The sequence below is a fragment of the Numenius arquata genome, chromosome 1, assembly GCF_964106895.1.
Source record: "Numenius arquata chromosome 1, bNumArq3.hap1.1, whole genome shotgun sequence".
Classification (NCBI taxonomy): Eukaryota; Metazoa; Chordata; class Aves; order Charadriiformes; family Scolopacidae; genus Numenius; species Numenius arquata.
This window is the reverse complement of record NC_133576.1, coordinates 54,841,186-54,867,388: the sequence shown is the minus strand read 5'-3', so window position 1 is coordinate 54,867,388 and position 26,203 is coordinate 54,841,186. Positions and strand designations below refer to the sequence as shown.

The 26,203-nt window shown below is 38.8% G+C and overlaps 1 protein-coding gene across 1 annotated transcript in view; it reads left to right on the top strand.

Annotated features, from left to right (window-relative positions):
- The window catches only part of SMS (spermine synthase), a 49,779-nt gene extending 23,576 nt beyond the window's left edge, over positions 1–26,203 (top strand). Inside the window, exons 4-12 of the mRNA XM_074168391.1 lie at positions 3,010–3,103; positions 3,880–3,944; positions 6,615–6,790; positions 8,493–8,647; positions 9,559–9,648; positions 10,681–10,795; positions 11,264–11,343; positions 22,388–22,503; positions 25,648–26,203. Coding sequence (XP_074024492.1) covers positions 3,010–3,103; positions 3,880–3,944; positions 6,615–6,790; positions 8,493–8,647; positions 9,559–9,648; positions 10,681–10,795; positions 11,264–11,343; positions 22,388–22,503; positions 25,648–25,690 — 934 coding nt within the window. The 3' untranslated portion in view covers positions 25,691–26,203. The remainder of the gene's footprint in view (positions 1–3,009; positions 3,104–3,879; positions 3,945–6,614; positions 6,791–8,492; positions 8,648–9,558; positions 9,649–10,680; positions 10,796–11,263; positions 11,344–22,387; positions 22,504–25,647) is intronic.

Sequence of the window (26,203 nt, the reverse complement as noted above, 5' to 3'; positions counted from 1 at the left end):
CTCATTTGGATTGTAAAGTAGTCTTTGCTATGTTTTCATAGGTAGAAAATGGAAACTGTATTATCGTGGTCTTTAAAGCCCTCCCCCAAATAATATAAGAGCTGCTGCTGAAAACCTGCATTCATGCATTCTGCCAAGCACACAAGTGTAAAGTAACAAAAGCTGGCATTACCTTTGCTCTCTACTGATTGAAGCTACTTAAGTCTTCTGTGGGTTCAGCCTTGGCCTGCTGCTGTTGCCTTAATGCTACTTGTCTGGTTGCCTTTCTGGATGTACACTTGTACTGTTTGTGTGGTTTTTAACTACTTTGGGTGTTAATTTTTAACCAAGTGACTTTTAACCAAGTGACTTTTAACCAAGTGACTTTTAACCAGGGGTGTAACCAGGGTATGTAACCAGGGTATAACCAGTCTGGATGTGTATCAGCTTCTTTCAGAATTTTGAATTTCATTCGAAGTTGTTTACCATAAATTAGCTGAGATTAAATTTACCATTTTACCAGTCGTTTACCAGTTGTTTACCATAAATTGAGATGGGAAGAACTTGAATTTTTGCCCCTCTATGCTGCTCTAGTGTGGTGGCTGCCTTTCATCTCTCCCCCACAGGTGTTAGGACCCTACTATTTCAGCAGAGGTAACAATTTGACAAAATGAATGATGGTTCTGCAGTGTTACTGTCTTCTGTATTCTAATGTTACCATATAATTTCTAATAAGTGCGAAGTTGTGTGGTCGTGCTCTTCAGAGCAGCCCTGCTCTCTGCCTCTCTTTGCCTCTCACCCAAAAAAAGACCCCAAAGCAAAGGCAGTAACATCACATACTGAGGAAATAACTTCATGCAGTCCCAGGGGAAGTGTAGACAATGTCAGCTGTCAAATCTTACGACAACTATGTGAGTCTTGTAGGAAAGGAATTTAAAAGGGAACTCAAGTCATGGGATGATAAATCTCTTGCTTATTTTTGTAAACAGCAACCCCTGGAATATGGGAATAAACCGATGAGAAGTTTTTCTAACAGTGCAAATATTTCTGGCACTGTGCCAGATTTCAGAGAGCTTGGTATCTGCTGTCTCCGAAACTGCAGGTGCTCGTTTCTGTCTGTCCTGCTGCAGCTCTTAGGGCCTGGAGCAGGTCTATTGACTTCACCAGAAATGTCCCTTTTTGCTGTGAATGGTCGTGTCCAAAACCTGCTGGAGTGACCAGCGCTTCCATCTAGTGAGCTTTGCTCTTTGTTTTTCTCTCCTTTTGGGGAAAAAAAAAAAAAATTGTCTCCTGGCATCTTGCTGTTTGTCCTAACACTTCTGCCTATTTTTCCCCTCTCCTGTTGGGCATGTTACAGAATAATGGCCATTGGGAGTACAGCCGTTTTCTGGTTTCTAATCAAAAACACTTGTAAGGAGGACACCTAGTGGACGATCGCTGAGGTGTAGGGAGGGTCACCAAAGACTGTGACAATCTTCAGGTAGCTGGGAGGGAGAAGCACGGTGTGCAGGTGCATATTGTGTAGAAATGTCTTTCTTCTTGAAGGCAAGACCTGTGCATAAAGGCTTCAGGAGAGCCTGATGCTTGCCAGGCTAGTCTCTTGAAGAGAAGTGGGTGACAATCTGGTTTCTCTGTCAACTGTAAACACATCACAGCTACAGATCACTGCTGTCCAAAGCCAGCAAGAGTGTTTTTATTCTTCAATCACTTCAGCACATTTCATAATTTGATCATTTTGCAGTTACTGAAAACTATAATCTTCAGATAATACAGAGTATTCAGGATTTTCTCTCTGACTGCAGCTAAGGGTGTCTGCTGGCCAAAGTTCTCACCACCACGGGAGAGGTGGTGTTCATACTGAGGTGGACAGTTTAGAAAACGAGCTCTGGAGGGGACAAAAAAAGGTGGGGGTGGTGGGGAGATGGGAGGTCAACTGAACTTTTTTGTCTCAACAAGAGTTGGTTTGTGTTTTGTGCTTGAGGCCTAGTGGGGTGATAAGAGCAGACAGGCAGAGAAAGGGGCATTCAGAGAACTGAATACAGGTTTATCTGGGGTTTCTCTGTGCTGTACTAATGAACTTACGTCCCCGAATACCCTTCTTTCTTGCCTCGACTGTTCCTGTTCCCGTCCCTTCCTCTGCCCGCTTCTTTCACTGGATGTTTCCCTGTCCTTCCTTTACGTAATCCTCTTGTAGCCTTGTTTCTTTTTGTCTTCTCTCTCCAGTATGGGAAGATAGCCTCTACTACTCTGTTTTTGTTTTCTTGTGTCCTTCTCCATCGTCCTAATCTTTTGTTTGTTCCAAGTTCTTGAAAGTCCTTTATTTGTCCATCCAACACCCTAGCATGGTGAAGCCTTGCTCTTTGGTCTTTAAATGCTCCTGTAATAAATACAATATTCAGTAGGAGTTTTGTCTGTCTTGCATCTGTATCCATCAATGAGAGTTTGCGGTTGTAATTTCGTTTACAGTCAAAGCTGTGGTTTGCTCCAGGACACTTAACTGTTTCTCGCTTACAAATTTTTATTCAGCTTTGAATGTGAACACTGTCTCTGTGAATAGTTGCTATAAAGTTTATAAAAAAGGAACAAAAACAATGAAACAAAAAGTCCAATCTCAAGAAGTGATAAGGGAAATAGAGGGGAAGGAATGTATCCAGTTGTTTTCTTGAGGCTTGATTTCAAGTAAAAAACAAAACCAACACAACACATCTGGTCAAGCAAGCCTTATACTTCCTGCTAGTCCCAGTTCTTTAAATATTTTTCCCTTGTACCATAGCTGTTCTGGTTTAAACACCCTGCTTCACTGCCTTGCTGCCTGCTGATTTTTAGTTACGTAGTGACTGGCATACTCTTGCAACTTTGTGTTTGCTGTTTACTAACTTGCAGAGGAAGACCGGAGCTGGCACTGGCAACAGTTACAGACAGCTGGAAAAAGAAATACGTATTTTCAATTTAATATAACTTGTTTCAGATTTTCTTTCCTCGCTCTGATTTTTTGATAATAAAATCGTTATCACTGTCTCTATTTTGTAGTTTTGCCAATTTGAGAATTCACCCCCATGGATTAGTGTTGGTGGATCTGCAGAGCTTCAATGATCATACAAAAGGAAGAGAGGAAGTTGATCAGGTATGAGTGATGCTTATTTTATTAGGCTTATTAAACTGCATGGGGAGCTCCTTCTTTTCAGGTCTATCAAAGTATATCTCTGTAAAAGATTTTTAAATATCAAAGTTAGTTTAAACCTGAATGCTTACATATGAGGAGTAGTAACACCTATCGTAGCTGCATACACATATGAGTGCGTGCGTACACACACAGAAACACACTCTCTCTCTCTTTTGCATGTCCTGGGCCTTGTGTTCTTTGCTATAAAAGCTGTAAAGACATAGTAGCCTTGGTTAGGGTTCGGGTCTCTTCAGGTACCCAGGGCAGTGAGGGAGAAGTGATGTTCAACCTGGAACCTGGTGTATTAGTGTATGACTTTTTTCTGTTTCTAATCTGAGAGATGGGGAGCCTCTATACTCAAGTTTCTTCCCCACGAAGAAAAATAATTTCATCTTTCCCAATACGAAGGCTCTGGAAATTGGATATTGCAGGGGAATAGGCCACTGCTTTGGTAGTGAAACCTTACAGGGTTCTTGTGTTCCATCTTTGGCTGTGCCTGAAAGGTTTGGCTATGTTACCCTGGAGGACAGACAAATGCAGTGATGACACCTGCTACAATATGCACATTCTTGCTAGTAATGAGGTTAAGGTGACCACCTAGTTACTTATAGGCTTCTAATGTTACATTTCAAAGCCTTTCAGTGCAGGTCCTACTTTTTATTGCCTTCCAGTAGCCTAATTTTTACATTAAGTGATCACCTCTAAATTCCACCTCTTTTGTTTGCTATTTTTTCCAGCTTCTAAATAAAGTAGAAGAAAGAATGAAAGAATTGTTTCATGGTAATATAAAAAGGGTGAAACGGTAAGTTCTTGTATCTGCTTCTGTATGTGGCTTGTCAGCATAGTTGCTAAAGATATCACAGTACAGCAAAACATAATTTGCTCATTAAATAGCCTGAAGTATGAATTTATGCATATGGGTTTTTTCCCCCAATATTTTAAAATTGTTTTATTGCAGAATTGAAGATACCATGAGGTTTGTCATTTTGTTAAGCTTCATCTTACAAATTCATAGATTGGTCCAGGCTGGAAGGTACCTCCAAAGGTCATCTAGTCTGACCTCCCCGCAGTCAGCAGGGATACCTCCAACTAGACGAGGTTGCCCAGGGCCTCGTCGAGCTTCACCTTGAATATCTCAAGGGAAGGGGCCTCAACCACCTCGCTGGTCAACCTGTTCCAGTGCTCCACCACCCTCATAGTAAAGAACTTTTTTCCTAATATCCAATCTAAATCTCCCCTTCTCCAACTTAAAGCCATTGCCCCTCATCCTGTCACTGCAGGCCTTTGTAAACAGACCCTCCCCAGCCTTCCTGTAGGCCCCCCTCAGGTACTGGAAGGCCACTGTTAGATCTCCCCAGAGCCTCCTCTTCTCTAGGCTGAACAACCCCAGCTCCCTCAGCCTGTCCTCATAGCAGAGGTGCTCCAACCCCCTGATCATTTTAGTGGCCCTCCTCTGGACCCGCTCCATCAGGTCCATGTCCTTTCTATATTGAGGGCTCCAGACCTGCACACAGTACTCCAGGTAAGGTCTCACCAGAGCAAAGTGGCAGAATTACCTCTCTGGATCTGCTGGCAACACTTCTTTTGATGCAGCCCAGGATGTGATTGGCCTTCTGGGCTGCAAGTGCACATTGCCTGCTCATGTCCAGCTTCTCATCCATCAGCACCCCCAAGTCCCTTTTCTCAGGGCTGCTTTGTAATACCTCATCCCCCAGTCTGTATTTATACTGAGGATTGTTTCTTCCCAGGTGCAGAATCCTGCACTTGCTTTTTGTTGAACCTCATGAGGTTCATCTGGGCCCACCTCTCCAGCCTGTCCAGGTCCCATCTTCAGTATTGTCACTTTGGGCAAGGATTATTTCTTTTAATTTGCTGCAAATGATTGCATGAAATGGTGGGAGAAATGCAACCTGGAAGCAGGAGCAGACTGCTCTGGAAGGGCTGGGGAGCCAAGGGTGGCAGGGGGATAGGTCAGGGCGTGAATCATACCCTCTGGGTCACATCCCACTGGTTATTTGGAAAGTGACATTATACCCTGAATGTTATTTTTTGTGTTGAACAGTTATATGTAACTATGTATATGTAACAAAGAGGAAGTTATCTTGCTTTACTTTGTCCTGGTAAAGCCTTACCTGGTGCACAGTGTACAAGTATAGATAATCTTGTGTATGTGGGGGAGAAGCTTTCTCTTTGAAGATATTTGAATACTGAAATATGATATTGGGAGTTTGTGGAATCCCTATGATAAGAACTTTTTAAAAATTGATCAGGAAAAATATGCCTGAAGTGATCTAGATTGATTGGGTTACCTTTGTACAGGAAGATGAACTTCCTAGAATGGTGGATCTGGTGTGGATCTTGTCACACACCCTTCAACTTTTTTTTTTTTTTTTTAAATTTGCTTTGAATCCTGCTGGTGTTAGCTTCACACATGCAGCTCCACTAGATTTAATGCTGCTGGAAAACTTGTTCCTGCTTTTTTGTTGTCCTGAGGTAGTGAATGGAGGCTCTTCCTCTCACCATGTGCTGCCATCTTGCGGCTCACTGAGGGGAGAAAGTACTTCTGAAGTGTTTATTGAGAATCACTAGTGCATTTAGAAGCAGCTTGTCTATGTCTGGTCTGCTATACCCTCCTGGAAAAAAAAAAAAGCCTTAATTCTCTGGGGGGTGTGTGTGTGTGTGTGAAACCTGATGAACTCTGTGCCTGCACATTTTGCTTAAGGTGGAATGCAATCAGTTGGATCATTCACTGCCTATTCGAATATAGTTTGTCTTTACAGGTGAAATAATGACTGAACCAAGATACTTCTGTATGGAATTAAAAAAACCAAACAACAAAACTCAAACCAATCTATGTAGATGCTTGAACCAGTTTTTAAAATTAATGCAAACTGTCAGCTGATCTTAAGGATTGTGCATATACATTGCAGGGTGACCTGACTCAATTTGAAACACTGTAATAGTTCACTTTTTGTGTTTGTGTATTTATTTAAAATGTCTCTCAGTACAACTTGAGATTAGTGTATCTTACCCTTCTAAAAGAAATCACCTTCTTACCTGAGTTGAAGGTGGGAAAAGGTTTTGTCATGTTTTTTTGTTTGCATTCTGCTTTTGTATTGTATCCATTTCTAGTCATGAGCTGATTCTTCTGCAGAGACTGGTATGTTATGTAAATCTTCTCTCTTAGGGTAGAGAGAGATTCACAGGCACATTGTGTAGAAGTTGTCATAAAGAGGAACCATATATATTTCATCTGTGTCTTAGCAAGTTATGTATTTTTAACATATGGCTGATAGATTTCTTATATCTATTGAGTGTTACATCTTGCAAGTTTTCTTAGATCCCTTTTAGAAGTGTAATTCTTTATTATGGTGAATCCACAGGCTGTTTAGAGGGAATTTAAAAAAAAAAAAAAACAAAAAACATTCTCAAATGTTTTGTAATCTTTTTTTTTATTATTATTTCTTTCTAGATTGCCAGCCGTTTTGAGAGGAGGTGTCATTGATAGATACTGGCCCACAGCTGATGGGCGCCTGGTGGAGTATGACATAGATGAAGTTGTTTATGATGAAGATTCACCTTTTCAGAATATTAAAATTCTGCATTCAAAACAGTTTGGGAATATTCTTATCCTCAGTGGGGATGTTAGTAAGTATCTCGAGGATCCTTTATGTGAAATAGAAAACAACACTTGCTACAATCTTGCTATGGCACAGTTTTAGTAGATTACTAAGGGTCATGGAAGGTACATGGATGCAGGAAGCTACATATATGCATGTACTCATATATCTGTTCCTGTATATAAAGTATTTTAATCAGAAAGGCTGGCCAATGTAAAATCTAGAGTACCAAAACAGATTTCTTATTTTTCTAAAGTTGTTGTCTTTGCTGTGGAAGGTGGCACAGGACACCAGAAGTCAGAGTCTTCCCTAGCAGAGCTTATTCTAGCCCTTTCGTTTGTATGAGCTTTTACCTGTTTCTTGCAAGTCCAACCTCCTGAGGGCTTCTCTTTGACAGTAAAACATGCTACTTTGTCAGTCTTCAAAACGCAGTGGAATTCTAAAGAAATAAGAAGAAGTAGGAGCTGATGTGTGTGTGGATAATCGTGCTGCTCCCTTGAGTTCTTTTAAGGGAATTACCTGCTTGGTGAGATACAGGACAGGTTAAGATACTTGTATCTTAACCCATTTAGGTTCTTTGTTGGTGAGCATCTTTTGACTGTTGTCTTCGAAATGCTCAGTTGAACTCTTACATTGAGTGACTCAGCCTTTATGGGAGGGTCTTAATATCTGGTATTCTGTGCCTGCTGATCTTTTGTATTTTTGAAAGTGAACTTGGGAGATGGCATACTGCTCTTTTAAGCTGGACAAGAATGCTTTTTGCTAGAAAGTATAGGCATCAAGGAGTGTGCTTTGTAAATCTCTCAGTACTTCTGCTGAAAAGTACTGACTGGGGTAAATGAGGTATGTTGTTGTCTAGGGATAGAATACCTAATTTCGGGCTAATGGCAGAGTAATTAAGAAAATTTACGATAGCTTTTTGAAATCACCAGAAATACCTAACCATTCAGTTAGCTTTCTGCAACTATCAGGGTGACTTCTGTGCAGATAGCAGCTGAAAAGTGTTGTTATTGAATTCATTAGCAAGGTATTTTCTAATTCAGTTAGAATTGTATTTGAAATCACCAAATTAGGTATTCAACACTTTTAGCCAGAATTTTTCATCAGTTTCATATAGATATGAGGTTTTGTTTGAATGTTGTCACAATGTGCCTCGTATAAAGGAAAGTATGCCATTACTTTTTTACCTCCTTGGGATTTTAAAATACTGCTTTGTGTCATTTTGTTGTTTTGCACTTAGAAGCAAAGGGTGATTGCCAGGCAGAATGATAGAATGTGCCATGGTGTGCTGCTGCACAAAACTGTGCCCTTGTAGATCAGATCTGTTATTACAGCGTAGAAATGTTACTGCCTGCTTTGAACCTAATGGTGAACAAGTCAGCAGAAGGCACGCTTCAGGGCCCTTCAGCGGTTAGGTATTAACGGTCATACTTAGCTTCTGTCCAGGGATCCACTGGGGTGCATCTAGGTTGCTCTTTTTAGTTGGGGTCCAGAGTGTGCTTTCAAAAACCTCCTGGTTTGTCTCTTGCAGCACTAGCTTCTCATTAGCTTTGGTAAATCACCAACCTCCCGTTACCTGGACCGTCTCTGAGAGCTAGCTTCTTTCTGTACATGCTCTTGCTTTGGTCTGTATTATACCACCTTTGTGTTAATACCAAATTAATACCAATTAATGAGAAGAATTAAAGATGTAATGTTTCTGTCCAACTCTTTCTCTTCCTTCCTTTCAGATCTGGCAGAGAGTGACCTGGCATATACTCAAGCCATAATGGGCAGCGGAAAGGAAGACTACACTGGGAAAGAAGTGCTAATCCTAGGAGGTGGTGATGGAGGTATACTATATGAGATAGTCAAACTGAAGCCAAAGATGGTTACTATGGTAGAGATATCCTTTGACAAATGACATGTGTTTCAACATTTTTCAGCCTGTGTTTTCTGCTGATGTCTTAGCATTGAGCACAGTTAACTGTCAGGTTCTGATTTGTGTGAAGTGATAGGGTCTAAAATGAAAATTTCTTTTTGTCAGCTTAGAGACCCAGTGGGTACGTGTTTGTGCATCATTCTGTAGCACGTGCTTTCAAGTTCCAAATCCATACTATCACTCTTGAGTAGCCATTTACACAGAACTGGAAAGGAACACTTCTGTCATGAGACTGATCTTCTCTGAAAACAGATGATAGGTCTGTCAAGTCTGCAGTTTGGGCTGAGTTCTGCCTTCTTGCGTTCTTCTGTTTTTGTAAAGAAAATAAACAGAAGCAAAAAAAGTTTGATCAATAGGAACGTCAAGACTTGGAAAATTGTGTTGGTGGCAGAATGACCAACTCTTCCTATCCTGTCTTAAAAATACTGATACTAGTCAAGTTTTCAACATTTCTAGTTCAAATAGCTTGTAATGTAAACCATTGTTTGCCATATGAAAAGTTGATCATCCTAGGATTTGGGATTCCCTTGCTAGAAACTAAAAATAATTGTTTTTAAAATGTGGATTATAGTCTTAACCTAGTTTAGCTTTATAGGGTTTTTAAATACGCCATCCTATTGTTCACGTTTTAAGCTTTCACAGTAACAGTAACCTAAGGTACGAGAAATACTGTTTTAAAACAAAAATAAGCACTTCCTAAACCTCTGGCTGAATCTGGAGGCAAACACATAAGATTGGTTATTGCAATATGTATACCAAGATACACATCTTACTGTTCCTTTGTGAATGTCATCTTTGAGAATTTCTTTCTGAAGAAATAGAAACTACTACCTGTATTATTTCTGGAACGTAGAATGCCTTAACCAGCTTCAAACATTGACCAAATGGTGATCGACGGGTGTAAAAAATACATGCGTAAAACATGTGGAGATGTCTTAGACAATCTGAAAGGAGAGTGCTATCAGGTAATTCTTTGTTTTTCTTTCATTACAGTTAATATTTCAAACACAGTTATACCTACCTGGAAGAGTGCTATGGCAACATTTTGGGGAAAAGTCTGATTTTTCTTACTTTTGGGAAAGAATTTTTCCTTTTTTATGACACTTGTAAATTTTAATAGCTAGCAGTGGGATTTGTGTTGGAAGTATACATTAGGGTCAAAATATTTTAACTCACCATCTTACAACTCTTTAAAAAATAATTATATGTAGCTTTTAAGGAATGTGAAATAGGAGAATGTTTATTGCCATAGCTTACAAATAAAGAGAAAATAGCAGTAAGAATGCAGTGTTAAACATCGTTCCTTAAATTGATGAAAAGATAGAAGAAGCATGTATTTAAGTTAGTTGTCCTGTAAAGTTGAGAGTATCTGAATTTGTAATACACATTTTAAAATAATTTTTAATTTGTAGGCAAAATCTCTTACCATTACACAGCTAGTATATTAAAAATGAAAAAAAAAATAATTCATGCATCCTTGCAGTGAACGTCTTTACATGCTGCATCTGACAGAGCTTACAAACTAGCCCAGGTGTAATCTGACATCTTCACTGGAAATCTTTCTGTTTTCATTACTCCTCCTTAAGGCTCTTACAGGTACTAGGTTACAGGTGTGGGCTAAAAAAAGCATGCAAAAAATGAACAGAAGAGTCATGTGCTACTTCGCGTGAGTCAGTGGCCCTTCATACAAATACTTTATTTCACTTGTATGTGGGAGGACTGCTAACTGTTGTTACCGTTTGGTAGGTAGAACAATGGTCACCCAGCAGTCAATGACAGAGCTGGGAAATTCAGTCCTGTAGTGCCTATATTGTCATTGTCATAATTCCTACAACTGTTCCTCCTTCTTATATGATGTAAAAAGTTGAAAATGGAGTCTAAAATCAAACGCATATTTAATTCTGTACTTTCCCTCCTCTGGATTCCTGCATTTGTTCCTTTTACCTGATCAGTTTTAGGGCATTTTGAGGATTAGCTACAGTACTTCATTCTTACAGGTTCTAATTGAAGACTGTATTCCCGTACTGAAGAGGTATGCCAAAGAAGGAAGGATGTTTGATTATGTAATTAATGATCTGACGGCTGTTCCAATCTCCACATCTCCAGAAGAAGGTTAATCTTATAATTTATTTTCCTAAACTTCTGAGGATTTTGCATGTTTTTGCCCCTCTGCTGCATAATAGTTGGCAGTTTGCAACAAAAATTACTTTGATTCTTGCCTTTTTAATAGCAAATCTGAGAGGCAAAGAACGGTGGCAACACATCTGTTCTTCTTGAATGTTGGCAAATGAAATTTAGCAAGTGCCTAGGACTTTTTTAAACTGTGCTCTTATTCCAGAATAATATGAACTCATGTAATTCTTGAGAAAGTATTCGGGGAGTTCACAGTCCAGTAAGTTTTTCCTCACTGTATAATTTCTTGGAAACATCTTGAAAATTACTGTGAAGAAAAACAAAGACAGTTCCTACTATTATTACCATTGTATATGGGTTATGTGGATTTTTTTACTGGTTTTTTTTTTTTTTAGCGAACAAGCCAGTAACATGCTGTTCTGTTTTTAAATCATACTCTGTATGCAGATTCCACGTGGGAATTTTTGCGGTTGATTCTTGACCTCTCAATGAAAGTCCTGAAACAAGATGGAAAATACTTCACACAGGTATGATATCTGGATGTGAAAAAGTATTGCTGTATATGTATTGCAATCTGCATTTTTCAGGTTATTAAAAAAAAAAAAAAGGAAGGAGATAAAACCAAAACAACTAACTAAAAATAAAAGTCTACTAGAATCATAGAATACCAGGTTGGAAGGGACCTCAAGGATCATCTATACAGCTGAATCTTAAGTGTCCAATGTTGGGGAATCCACCACTTCCCTGGAGATGCTATTCCGATGGCTGATTGTTTTCATTGTGAAAAATTTTCCTCTTGTGTCTATTCAGAGTCTCCCCAGGAGTAACTTGTACCCCTTACCCCATGTCTTTTCCATGTGACTCCTTGTAAAAAGGGAGTCTCCATCTACTTTGTAGCCACCCTTTAAATAGTGGAACATGGTTATAAGGTCTCCCCTAAGCCTTCTTTTTTCAAGGTTTATTGGCAAGCTGGTTTTCTCCTTTTAACGACACCTTAGAGATTTTTGCATGAGATTTGGGCTTGGCTAACTGACTTGTCTTTTTTCATTATTTCAGCTGAATTGGTAGCGCTTGTATCCTTGAATTTAAAAGCATAATTTCAAGAATCGGCTAGGCATACTACAGAATATTTTAGCTGTAAGCAATTCTTGGAAAAGCAGATGTACTTTATAAACAGATACATGGTTTTTAAGCTAATGTAAAGTGTGAGACATGAAAATTTGTCATCCATAAAGGTGTAAGAATTTGACATAGGTGCAATGGGATGAGAAAATTAGTCATTTGGGAGTAAATGTGCTCTCTTTGCTTGCTATCCACTCCTAATGCAAGTCACTGGTTCAGCTTCTGCAAAATGGATTTTGAACATTTGAATAGGTTTCTTACAATGCTTGGCATTTTGTGAAGTATTTTATGTAGTCATAAATAAGATTTTGTCCTTGTGTATGAAGCTTTTAATGCAAGTCTTTAAAAATAAGTAATTTAAGCTTTGTATACTTGCTAAGGTATAGCCACCTCATGGACAATATAATTGTAGTATAGCTTTCGTCTGACGATACTTTCTGTATGTAATCCTGAATTCAGAATGCCACAAAGCTGCATACAAAAACATAACAAGACCCAGCAGAGGGCTGAGTAAAGTACAGGTCTGAATTTGTATTTCTTTTGTCATGCCCATAACTTAACTAGTCTGATGTGTGGAGCATCTACGTACAGCATTTTGAAATAATGTTGTTAAGATCTGAAATAATCTAGCTAAAATTACACATTTGGACTGTATTCCTATCAGAATAGAGTTTCCAAGGTGTGTAAAGGAACTAGTTTACTGTAAAATTGGACAGGTTTGTGAAGATATGCAAAACTGGTAGAATGAGGTTTTTGGCAACTTTAATGTGGTGCTTTATTTTAAAATGCTGTGGTTGTATGGGCAAGATAAATTATCTTGTGGTTGAAATGTAAAATAAGGATTGTATCACACTGATTTTTGATGGCTTTTCTATTCTGTTAATAGTGGAAATATTTATGACATTTTGATATTGAAAGAACACTATCTTTTGGACAGAGCAAGCATTTGTGTTGCAGTTGTCATACTTGTAACATATGCAGTGGGACTAGCCCACTTCATTAGAACATATGTAAATGTATGTCTGAGGACAGGTATCTGTCAAGTATCTGTCAAATGCTTCTGAGAAGAAGCTTGTGCTGAAAGCTGGAGTGATGACTATGCTGCAGCCACGGTACAGGGGGGTGGTTTTGTATCAGCTGAAACCAAGAGGTCGAGACTAGTTTAGTCCTGCTGCCTGTCCTGTCCTGATGGGAGGAGATAACTCAGCTCTCCAGCATCTCTGCTCGCACAAGAAGAAAGGACAGTAGTACTGAACTAGCCCTGGTGGGTCTAAGCCATTGTGAAACTGTGCAGTTTAAGTTTCACAGTCCCCAAGCAAGAAGGTGGCAGGATGAGAAAGAAACAAAATTGAAGTGGCTTGAACTTGGGCTTGTGGCTAACTGATAGCCAGTGAAAGGGCTGGAGTATAGAAGCAGTGTATTCTGGCAACTTCGTCTTCCTGAGGGTGTTGAAAAAAGGAAAATTAATATTGAGGCAAACAGCTATCAGAGCTTTTGATGTATCTGCTGATAACACTCCTTGTAGCCTCTTCCCAGTTGAGCCTAATTTGAAAACAAAACCAAACAAAAACCCCCAGAAAATTCAGTAATCTGATCATAGGAAAAACAGATTTTTAGGGATGCTTTAAATAAAATCAGCTGTCTATAACTTTCTTTAAATTAGGTTTTGAATTAAACTAATTGAAGCTGGATATTCACAGGATTGGGTTAGACTATGGACAGAAGTTCAAACGTGACAACTACTGACTTTGGTAGCTGAGCTTAGTCACACACAGGGATCTCATAAATGGTTGTGAATGCTCTGATGTGTTAGCTGTTAAATGCCAGGGTTTTTTAGCTCTGCATATTAACATTGGAAATTTAAGTTACTTTTGCTCTAACTGTGTACTTTTCCAGGATGCTTATCTTAGGTAGCAGGTTGTACTTAACTTACTGAGGGAATCACATGCCTTTTAAGGCAGTTGTGTTTTTAAAATCCAGGACTCTTGTGTGCCCACCATCCAGGCTTTCTTGAAGTGCGTTTTGGTCCTTGAAAACATAAAATATATTAAATATCATCAAGAAAAGAAACTGGGGGAATGTCCACCTATTTGTTAGAGCCTGATCTTTGCTATGATGAGGAACTGTCTCATCGGAAATATGCTGCAAAAGGGTCATTGTCTGGTTGACTACTGGACAGTAGCTATAGTTGCTGCTTCTGCCTTGGCATTATGTTCTACTAACATTTGAAACTTGTGTCCTTTGTCCTTTGTAGCGTGTAGCCTGTCCTTTGATAGTTCTATTTGCACAGGTTACCTTGCACATCTTGTTAAAATGTCATTTATTTCAGTGCTCAAGACATGCTTTATCCAAAAGTGAAATTCTGTTCACAGAATGCCAGCCTTTCACATACTGTATTGCTGTCTGGTTCTCTAGATGCCCCTGTTGGAAAAATAAATGGAAATGCTCATCACCTCTTCATTGAGCTCTGCACTGCACACCTTTTTGAAAATGTTGTCTTCATCTCATGAATTGATTTTGAGGTGTTTTACAATAGCACACTACACCTTTCTGTTACTATTAGGAGCAAACTGCTATAAATATTGTTCAGGACTGCTGTCAGCAGGCAGGGTCTAGAGCTACATAACTGCAGCACTCCGGAATCCAGAAGTGTTGGCTGGAAGACAGTCTTCAAAATTATAGTTAGGGATGCTCTGGAAATAAAAGCAATTGCTAGTAGGTTGATAATGCAGAAGCAATATAAATAATATTGGCATGCCATACAGTACTAAAAGAAAATAGTCAGTCTCCTTAGACTGCAGCATAACCTCTGCTGCTCCCATTCAGGATACTTTCCTCTGAAGTTCTATTTACTGTTTGCAGCCTAATTGAGAATTAAGTAAGGCTTTTGTTGTGGCACTCTGATATAGCCCTGAATTTTCAGGGTTTTTTTCCTGTTTTAGTTGTTAATGTTTAAAATAATTTCACGTGCATTAACTAGAAAAAGCTCCTAATATCCTACTAATTACATAATGGGGTTTTTTGATTAATTGACTTAAAATCTGAGTTCATCAAAGCTTCAGTGCACAGAAATTTCTGGTTTTTACATGATCGCATTGTGCAGATGGCGTGATGCCTTCTCTTTGTCATCTGCAGGAGATGACAAAATGGATGGTGCCATTGCTGTAATTGGCTGTGAGTCTTTTCTGGTGCTGCACAGTTCATGGGTTTCCTAAAGAATTTGATTTTGATTAGATCTTGCAGGCCTTAATGCAGCTAGTGTATTTTTAGGATGGTATGTTCATTACCAGCAAAAGAAAAATTTTGAGAAAATGTACTGATGTATGTAGCTTCCTTTGACTGATATCCTTTATTTCAGTGAAGACCAAAGTGCATTAAGAATGGGGCATGCACCCTGAGTCAAGAGCTGAGAAGTGCTTATAGACCAACAATTTGCAGTTACCTGTTAAGTGTTTATATGCATTTCCTCAATTTTTTTTTTAAACTAAAACTCTTCCTGGGAATGCTTAATAATAGCAATGAATCCTGATGTAGGTAGAAGTGCACTAATGTCAAGCAGAGAGCAAAAAGTTGTTTCACTGACTGACCTGTTAACACATTATTACGAAATCACATCTTGTGGGATGATTTCTGTTTGCAGCTTACCTCATGAATGTAAATCAGACATGTTTTTGTACAGCTAAAATAGTATTTGTGCTTGTCAGTAGTGTTTTTCTCCCCAACACTCACGTTTGTAGTATGTACTTCAGCATTTACAGGTCATAAATTACTTTGAGTTTTGGTAATGATGATAATTCTCACTCAAGTGTGACACACCACGCATGGCTTTCTTTCCCAGACCTGTGTGCCTGGCTTTACTTGAGATCTTGCTAGAAGCAGCCAGGCAATGAGGAGTTCTGATGCAAAGCCAGCTAAAAATCCTGAGGGCCATTCTAGTAATTCTAGGAGTGTGTCAGAGCTGAGCTGTGAAACAAACAGTTACAACAGGAAGTTATGTAGTATGGAGAAGATTGAGGAGACTTTTTGGTTTTTTAAAGCTTTGGCAAAAGTCAGGCTCAACTGTATAAAGGAGAAATGAGATTTAAAAACGGAGATGTGGTGGGTTTTGGTTGGGGGTTTTTGGCTAGGTGTTTCTGAGCAAGTCATGAATAGTGTGTTCATTGGTTTGGTAATCAGCTATGAAATACAAGAGTATATTATGCACACTGATAGAAATTAGATAAAAGCTACTTTTTTCTAGATAAATATAATTTATCTAGGTATGCTTATCATTTGAGATTATAAAAATTTTTTGGCATGTTTCTCTAACACACCTGGTTGTTCCCTCAGGATGCCATGGGGATCCTGAAAGCAGTCTCCAAATGCTAATGCAGAATATCCTTTCACCACTAGGTGGAGACTGATAACTAATATTGCCTAGCAGTTTATCAACAGTTATAGAGAGATTCTGCCTGTAAAAGGCTTTTCAGACTATTTATTCGTATTCCTAAGGGAAACAAGAACATATGTGGCCAATTCTAGGATGAAGGAGGGACTTTTTGCTTGTTCCAGTTCTGGAAAGATAGAAAGGGCAGTTTATGGAGCTCATTCTCCGCTGCTGTAAGTCTGTGCTGAAGTATATTGGGTGGAAAACCATGTCCATGCTTGCTCTACACATCCATAAATAGTAATCACTATGAAAACAAGAACTTTCTTGAACGAATAGCAGCCTTGCTTTTCATCTCCTTACTTTTTTAGCTGCATCATCAGTATTGAGAGTCTTGCAGCCTACATAGGACCTTGTCAAAGAGAGGTGAGCTTATCTTCTCACCCTTAGCCTGCAGAATTTGCTGCCCTGTCTGTATGTTTAAGACTTGAGGCTTGTTGCAAAAACTTACTGTTGAACATAGTCCTACTACCCTAATGCTTAAAGGTCACATGGCTTACTATATTCCTGTTCTTCCTTTTCCTTCTGAAACTGGTGCTTTGAAGTGTGTAGTGATGTCATATGGGTCCGGGTCTGTGAGGTGCTCAGTGTTGCCTTCTCGAAGGGGAGCCAGTTACAGGTGCAAGTTCCCAACTGTCACAGGGGACAGAAGTGGGAGTCAGTGAGGATGTAAGAACTTGGCATATCCCAAGGTCCGCTTTCATCTCTAATGACCTCCCCAGTGACTTGTTTCAGAACATGCTAAGTGTTTTTATACTACTGGACCTTCTAAAAGCCAGTATGATTTTTAGATACTCCACTGAAGTGATTTTTTCAACTTCAGTGGAGTATGTATACTGGTAGATACTAGTGTGATATGTTTGTGGGGTTATTCCTGAACTATGGCCATCCTGTGCCTTCCATGTGGCATGTGAGGATTGTCCCAGCAGCTGTGAAACTAATCTCTGCAAGATGCAGACACTGCTTGTGAGGTTGTCTCTGTGTGTCAGTGGATTACGTGTAGCCTTTTTCTGTGCTAAGTTTTTGCTCTGTTGATCTAATCCTTTGAGGTTGAGCAAGCTATCATTTTCAGCCTGTTTATGAAGTTGAACCTTTAAAAATACCTCTGAACAGGAATTTGCTCCTTCCAAGTCTGGGTCATCCAACCCAGGCAGGATAGAAACAGACCACTGATGGGTTTGCGTTCCAGTAAACTGTGCTAACCACTCACTGGTGCAGGGGATCAGACGTCTGCCACATGCACACGCAGCCCTTCACCAAGCTGTTGCTTCCTGGCCACTCTCTTAATACAGCATGGCCCTGCCCTCTAAATGTCCAGACCACCATGATGTTGCTCCATAGTTCCACTCCTTTTTTTGGTTGCTGTGTGGGTTTTCTAATTAGCACTTCCAAAGAGGGAGCAGGGTTCTCCTTGACTGCAATGTGAAAGGAGGTGGGAGGAATAGCTGCATGCCCCTGTGTGAGCCTGTGTGATTTCTTGGCACTGAGGTCTTTAAGGAACAGACTTTTCATTTCCTTGTGTTACTGAGAGTTCAGTTTTAAGTTAATTGATCATTTAGCCAGTGGAGATACCTTCAGTCAGGTTTGCCTCCATTATCTCCTGAAAAGCTATCGCTGTCACCCCAAACTCAAACCTAGCTTTGATGCTAGGTCTTTCATGCTCTATGTATCTCCTTGCTTCTTAGTCACTATGAAGTGAGGAAAGAAAAAAAACCTTGCCAATGTTCAACTTCTGCACTTATCATTACAACATAAAAATAGGAAACCATGTTAACCTAAAAATAAAAATTAAACTCCTCTAGTACACTGTCACAGACAAGGATGTCCTGTAGCAGCGACATGTAGGGTAAGAGGTATAAGAATAACGTGTGTAAGAAATGGGCAAGTATGGAAGGGGACATCTGCTTTCGAGTCACTCATTTACTTTCTAAGGTTGGAGGAGGCATAGTGGCCTAAATTAAGCCTATAACCAGTTGATGGACACGCCCTTTTTATAGGTGGGTAAAGTTAACTGGAACTTACAGGTTTAATTTAAACAAATTCTTTTTTACTACTTATTTGAAGGAATGTTTTTTATCTGCCTGAAACTGCATTTATTGTTTAAATTGTTGAGCATTGTGCTGTAGAAACCTGGAAATGAAACCCATGGTACTATAGATTGTATGCCTTAGGAAAGCCTGGAAGAATTGGTATTGGGAGACAGGCATGAACTGTTGAAGTGTGTGCAAGCACTGAGCAGACTCAGAATGCAAAGACTGTGAAACAATTCAGGGATCATCAGTCTTAAACGAGATCTTATACACGCAGGTTAGTTAATCTCAAAGTTGAAAACTACCTCAGATACTTTGTCAGAGAAATGCTTGTTAAGGAGAAAAAAAAAATTGCAGCATTCCCCCATTTCTTATCTGTCAGATTGTTAGACATGGAACAAACCTTAAGTAAGGGAGGCAGGCAGAGGAGTTTGCTAGGGTTTTTGTATATGTTGAAAATTGACTGAAAAGTGTGGGAGAAAAAGGAAAGTCTGATTTTGCTTATTTCTTTTTAGAAAAGTATAATTGGTGAGTCATCAGCTTTAAACCTTGTTAAGCACTGTTCAGTATTACTTTCATTTGAGTATATGGTTGCTATTCAGAAGAAAAAAATGTATTGCTCTACCACATCAGTATTTTCATTAGGCAGGGGAGTTAAAATGAACACACGTTATTAGATTGATTACTGTATTGCATTCTGGGCTTGGTTCCCTGTGTCATATTTTAGTGATAGAAGAACATCTAAATGTAATTGACATAGTTATCAATAATGTAGTCTTAGCTGATAAAGCTTGTCACTTCTTACAGAACAGTGTTGATAATAGTGATTTTTCAACAACTTACCTCTTTATTGAAATAAGTTCATCTAAGTTTTGTAGATTTTTTTTTTATTATTATTTTTCTTAGCTTTTTGTTGAGTAAAGCCAAATAATTACAGAAAAATTGCAACTGTCCAGAACTAAAAAATCTTGTGGTGTGTCTCCAGGAGAAGTTAATAGAATAGCCAGGGGGGATATCTGAACCTTTAGGTAAGATCTTGATTTGGAGATTTGGTAGTTGTGGGTTTGAAAAGTTAAAATTGCTTATTGGCATGTTTCATTGTTCCTGTAATTTGGTTCCACCCTGTCTGCAGTGATTTGTCTGCAGGAGAAGGGAGAAAGGATGAAATACTGAGGCGACAGGCTGGGAAATAGTGCATACTTTTATCTTATTGTGTATCCTATTAAACTTCCTCCGTAATGGTGGTATGCTCCATAAATTACCTAGCAGTGTTTTCTATTTATGACTCAAATTGCACACACAAGTTATTTTTTAGTTTTCTTTTGCATTCAGTCTGATGTTGAAACAAAATTATATGTTTGCTAAAGGGCAGCTGAGCCAAATAACTGCTGCAGTCCCCTGGATAATAACAAGTTACTAAACAAGTACTACAGTAGTCTGTTCATTGTGCTTTGTGCACTTGTGCTCAGTTAGCGTTCATCTCATACCTTTTTATAAGCCTCTTCTGTTCTCCGATACCCAAATCCAAATATGATATATTCAATATAAAGCACAACATCTTCCTTTACCAAATAACCAAATACACATTTGTTCGTGGAATACAATCAAAATTATAATCAAACACAAGTTTTATGCAAGTTCTTTTGAAAGAGTGCTTTTGGGAATACAGTTTTTTAAAATATGCTGTGTATAGGATTTTTTAAGTTGAGCTTCTCTTTCCCACCAGTGAAAACTTGAGCATGATGCAAAAAGTTCAGAGGAAGAACAGTAGGCTGAAGCAACTTTTCACTTCCTCTGGAAATATGTTTTAAATACATTGTGAAAAACATCCCACCAATAAAAAGCAGTAGAAAAAAATAGTTTAAATACCAAAATCAGAATGTGTGTTGTACACTTTGTTTCTAGTTATCATCTGATGTTGTCACATAGAAAAAACAATGTAGATGGAGCTGTCTAGACATACTGATTTCAAGTATGATCTCTGCCGTTTTGGCCTCTGCCTGTTGTAAGTTGTTTTTAAGAGCACAGGTAGTATTTGTTGGTCAAACTCATCTTAGTTCCTTGCTTTGTGAAAATTAACCTTCAGTAGCATCTGTGTGCACTTTAATATTTTAAGGCCATTTTTAAAAAGCAGGGAGCACCGAGAAGTAGAAGTTAAACAGTAAAATGCAGCTCTTTAAAGACCGTTCTCTTGGAGTTAAAAACTTCACAGTGTGTTAGAAGAGCAACGCACAAGTGTGAAACATAGACACTTTGCATGTTTGGAAGACATTTTGGAAGTGTTGAAGTGTTGAATAAATTCTTTGTTCCTGGGGTCCTATAGAACTTGACCTTTGTTTCAAGTGAGAGGTCTCAAAATATTGAATAAGCTGTGACTGTAAGAGAGTGATAGTTTTTAATTAGGACTAGCTCTTTTTTCTTAGTTGAACCATTTACATTCTTTCAGTCAGATGCGAGTTACACGTGTTATCTAAGGGCAGGGAAGGACAAGATGTCTCATTCAGTAATCGAAAATAACACCCCAAATTGTGTGTGTGTGCATGCACAAACATTTCCAGAAGTCATTCAGAGCAGAGGGAAGATATTGCCATTCTATAGGTGTAGTCTGTTGCTTTAGGCTTTCTCGTTCATGTCTCTTTTTCTTGCAAAATTGAAGGCTTTTAAAGATCAAAAGCAGTACTCGGAAGTGCTTACACTGGAAAGCTTTTGTCCTGTCCAACCATGAATACAGTCACCTAGAAACCAAGAAGCTGGCTGTATTAGTAAATGAGTGTTTCTTCCCTTATTTTTTTGATTTAACTAGACTTTTTTCTGTCTAACGTGTATCTTCGTATCATCTAGACTAATGTTTTTGTGATCTGAGATAAATAACTTTTGTGCCTTGGGTCTCTTGCCATCATTTTGTGGGACTTCGGCTTGTATGCTAGGTTACTAGGAACCCAGTATTCAATAACATGAAAGTTCCCTTTTTTGTTGTCTTTTTTTCGTCTTCTGTGGTAAACATTGTTCATTGTTCCTCCACTAGAAGTGGTAAAAATGTGTGGGAAAGCTGGGATTTTTATGTTGAAAGTTACTCTGGAGAAATGCTAGTTAATGCTTCTGTTTCTACTGATCAGAAATCAGAAGAAGTAGGCTTTGTGCTAGGTCACGGTACAAGGCATTTATACTATAAGCTAATAAACCCAACCATTGGGGAAGGATGGTGACACACATCTCCTGAAGATGTCTCATCCTGCCCCTCATATGGCCAGAAGTGTGCATGCTGTGTAGTCAGGGTAGATTAATTGGTATCATATAACTTGCTGTTCGTGTGTAGTGTGGCAGCACATTTGGGGCCTATAGGTTGAGCTGAAGGTTCCTCGTGAGCATGGTGTAGGTAGAAGACCGTAAATCAATTCACCTGGCTGTCAGTGTGCCAAGGACTATTAACATTGTGTCTCCCTTGACCAGAATCACGGAATGTCTTGTCTCTATGCTGTGCCACAGCAACAGTACATTCATATTTGGTGGGTCTTTATTTGGCGTTTTGTACCTGGAAAACAAAAGCTGAGTAATTTGTAAACCGTGCATTTTAATGTTGTAAGACCTAGGCAAATGTTAAATAATTGAGAAAATCTGGATGCTGTAATACTGTTTACTAATAATATGTAAGCAATCATAAAGAAAATGGTTATTGAGTAGATGTTATAGGTAAACAACACATGGTGGCCTGTTTTAACTGGAAGCCCTAATGTAATGGTTGCTTCTGCTAATGGGAAGATAGATAATCCCCCATTACTTACCCTTTCTTGAAAAGATACAAATTGGTTTTTGCTGTAGGCAGAATGAAGACAAGCTGTTCAGTACTTGCGTTGTAAATATTAAATATTAAGAACAGCATGCATCTGGTTCTGAAGTACGTGGGAGCTTTGCATTAATGTGAAAATGTATATATTAATCTGCACTTTTGCGTATTTGTTTGATAGTAACTTGGACTTTTCTTTTTTTCTTCAGGGAAACTGTATCAATCTGACTGATGCCTTGACTCTGTACGAAGAACAGCTTGGCAGGCTTTATTGTCCTGTGGAGTTTTCAAAAGAAACTGTGTGTGTTCCCTCCTACATGGAATTGTATCCTTAAAGACCAAAAGAGTGGAGAGTGTGTATTAATAAATCAAGCAAGCCTAGATTGCTTGGAGGTAATGAACTCAAGTGCAAGAAGGCAGTTCTAATTTAAACACTATTAATGCTTTTTTATAGTAAACAAGCTGCTGTTTTATTTTGAGGATAATTGCAGGAATTCTTTTTTAAAGGTGCCATAAATTCACAGCTGGTGAAATGATCAGCACCTTTCAAGATCAGGCTATGTTTTTGTTAATGTTTTTGAGTGTTTCCAAGTGTATTGTTTATGTGAAGTAGGATAAACTGTATGAAGAGGATAATGCTGCCTGGGAATTCTGGCAAGGCTGTATCTTCTTTTTCTTTTTTTCTTTCACAAAAAATCCCCAAACTAACTTCATACAGATTAGCATGATCCAGATCTTTAAATATTCTCTGATAGATCTTTTCTTGAACATACAGCCCAAACTGGATTTTTAATGGGAAAAAGAAGTGATTCCTAGCAATCATTCGTAGTTAGCATTCCTGGAAAAAAGTATTTCAAGTGGAGTGGTATACACATTTCTCAGCAACATCCCATTGCTGAAAATACTCCTTCAGAATTCCTTCATTTTGTGGGTGGCAGGCAAGTTATACGAGAAGCTAGAAGTTTCGGCTTCAAGCCATTAACTCTAGAGGGGCGTTTTGACCTGCTGTAGGGTGGTTACACTGGCTGCATTTGCCTGAGTGTTTACCGCTTTTGTGTGATCTCCCAGGAAATGTTTCTGCAGGGTAGTGCCTGCTGTGTCTGTCCCTCTCTTGACAGGAGAAATCTTTCCAGGGTCTGCTTTTTCATAGTATGTCAGACGTGTGAAACTCTGCCACAGCCTTTCTTCTGTTCTGTATGTTCATTTTGCCTCCCTTCTCTGTCTCTAATCTTGATACTGTTTAATGCTGTAGCCTGCTGTTCTGGACTCCATACTGACTGTAACAAGCTCCTCCTGTTTCTCATTATTGTCAACTCTCCAGTGAAACTCAGATTTGATCTTAACATTTTCAAGACAAAAAAGAAAGGGTGAAAGAGGATATGATGAGATTTGCCCTTGTAGCTTACAATTTCAGAGAAATTGGTTACTTTTGCCTTTACAACTGCCAGGCCTTCCTGCGACGTGTATGTCATTTGAATGAAGTATGCATCCTCAAAGTCTTCTAAATACTAGTTGCATTGTTTATTTGGAAGCATGCAAAATGTTTCTAAATCAATTGAGTAGGAAATGGTACTTCATTCCTTTGAAAAATACATTTAACTGTTTCTAGTAAGCTAACAGAGATGAAATATTTTTAGCAATAAACTTACTGAAACTGGCCATTAAATAGCTATAACAGAGCTTGAAAGTGAACAGTTCGTAGAGAAATGGGGCAGGCTTTGTAAGTTTGCTTTTTCTGAATGAGTTAACAATGATGTAATGGTGTAGGTACAGGAATGTTAAAGAAGAAGTCATCTTGATGACTTCAGATTAGCCCAAAGTAAGTACTCTAATTTGGCCTTGGACTTCTGATGGTCCTTTAACCTGTACCTGAAATGCAGGTATCACCTTTCTTGAAACTTAGATTTCCAAATAGGAATATGTATCTGAATCAAAGGTTATACGTAAATGCTGTTGGGCAAATGACTGAGAGATTTGATAGTTTACAGCAGAATTGTGACAAGTAATCAAAAAATTAGGATTTTTTTGGAATCCTGTTTCTTTCTGAAGAATGCAATCTTTTCTTTCTGAAGAATGCAACATACTTGTGACATTCATTTAAGTGCCTGAAACCTCTTGAGCCATTGAACGAATCTTTTCACTTAGGCAAATGTTCATTTTCATAATCTGACCAAAAGATGCGTGGGTACCTGAATGCAGCCAAAGTGGTAAGCAGGCTTATTGCTTTTTATTGTTACTTGTTTTGCCTACTTCAAGAATAGGTATTGTGTGTAATTGTTACTTGGAATTCTGGTGTTTACCAGTGTTGCTGTCAGGATTGTCTGAAATTCAAGTAGCTGTTGACATAAAAGCCGGCTTACTGTTTTAAGGAAAGCATATGTATCTCTGAGGTCTCCACCAGGACCTTATGGTGAACGTGGAGGCTCCCATCTGGAGTGTGTGTGACCTTGCTGGGTAAACAGAAGAGCATATATCTTTATGTGGTTTTACTAAGAAATCCTAGAAATCTATGCCTTATTCTGCAGTTGTTGCTGTAGCTCTAAAAAAGGTGATGGTCATGTCTCCAGAAGCAGGTGGAGTTACGTAGCACTGACCTTTCACATGTGCCCAGCATGGCAAGAGAGCTCTTGAGGATCAGTTGTTCTGTCCTGCCAGGAGTACCTCAGAGGACTGGTTTGTGCATAGCTTCTGTGTGACACTACTGGGTCCATCTACCCCCACAGGAGCAGAAAAAGAGCACCAATACAGCTGCCAGTTACTCTGTATTTGCTTCTAGCTCAGTCTGGGCAACATAAGGTCTGCTTTCTTAAAAGTGTTCAGGTACCTAAGGCCAAAACAGCGGAAGCTTTTTAGAGAAACGCCTAGGCAAAATTTAGATGCATCTGTTAAGTGGGTGTTCAGCAGAACCCCTGTTGAGGCATTTAAGAGGCAGTAGACATTTAAATCTTTACCCGGTGGGATACCTGGACCCCTAGTGTTCAGCTACTGAACATCTCAGTATTAATTTTGTGCCTAATTGTGTCTGCATTAAGGATTCACAAATTAGGTAGCTGGATGTTTCTTACCCAGTCAAACTTGCTACTTTACGATTGAGAAGATGAGCAAGAGGGATCCCAATTTGGTGAAGTTGATCAAAGTTTTGATCACTCTTCCCAAAGTACTTCTGTAGTTTGTTCAGTGGTTGTAATGCAAAGAAATGCACCACCTGAAAATCTGCAGCAGGAATTAAAAAACACAGGGTTGCAAAGGGTTCCGGTTTCAGTGGAAATGGGATGCACTTTTAAACTGCTAAGCCAAAAAGAGGATTCAGGGAGATATGACTTTTGAGATTTTTACCTATTCCACCTTTCTGAGCTGCCAGAAGTTTTCGTAATCAAAATATATGTGAAAAGACCTACTTCCATTTTACCCGTGTATTGCAAACTTTTCTTTTTTTTTTTCTTTTTCCTTAACTGCTTATTTTCTCCAGATGGGTATTCTACACTATTTGGAAGAAGCAAACTGACATCTGAACATCAAGATTATTTGGGATTATCCTAAATGTACATGCTGCATGGAGCATATAGGCCTGCTACGTGCTGCATATTGCCATCTTGAACCTTTAAATTATACGCTGTAGATGATCCTGAAACTTAGTCATGCTATTGATTGTGAATTCTTTAGATGTTTTTTATTATTATTTTAATTTAAAAGCAAATGGAAAATGTATATTTTGATGAGCTAGGGTGTTATTTTTGAAAGTCAACTTAAAGATGAATTAGCAGCAAAACTATATAGCTGCTGAATGCACTGAACCTTTAGAATGTGATCCTTTTTATTTTTTTGTAGATCTTCACAAGCTGATTGATTAAAAAAGACATCTTTAGCATTTCATCCCTGAAGGGTTGTCCATGGAGTTTGTTTTGGGTTTTTCTTTGTTTTCCACCAATTTTTTTTATCTATGGTGCTTTTTAAGGATGGAGGGGTTTTTGTTTGATTTTATAAATGAACACCACAGTGCTTCCATATAGAGAAGGGCATAACTT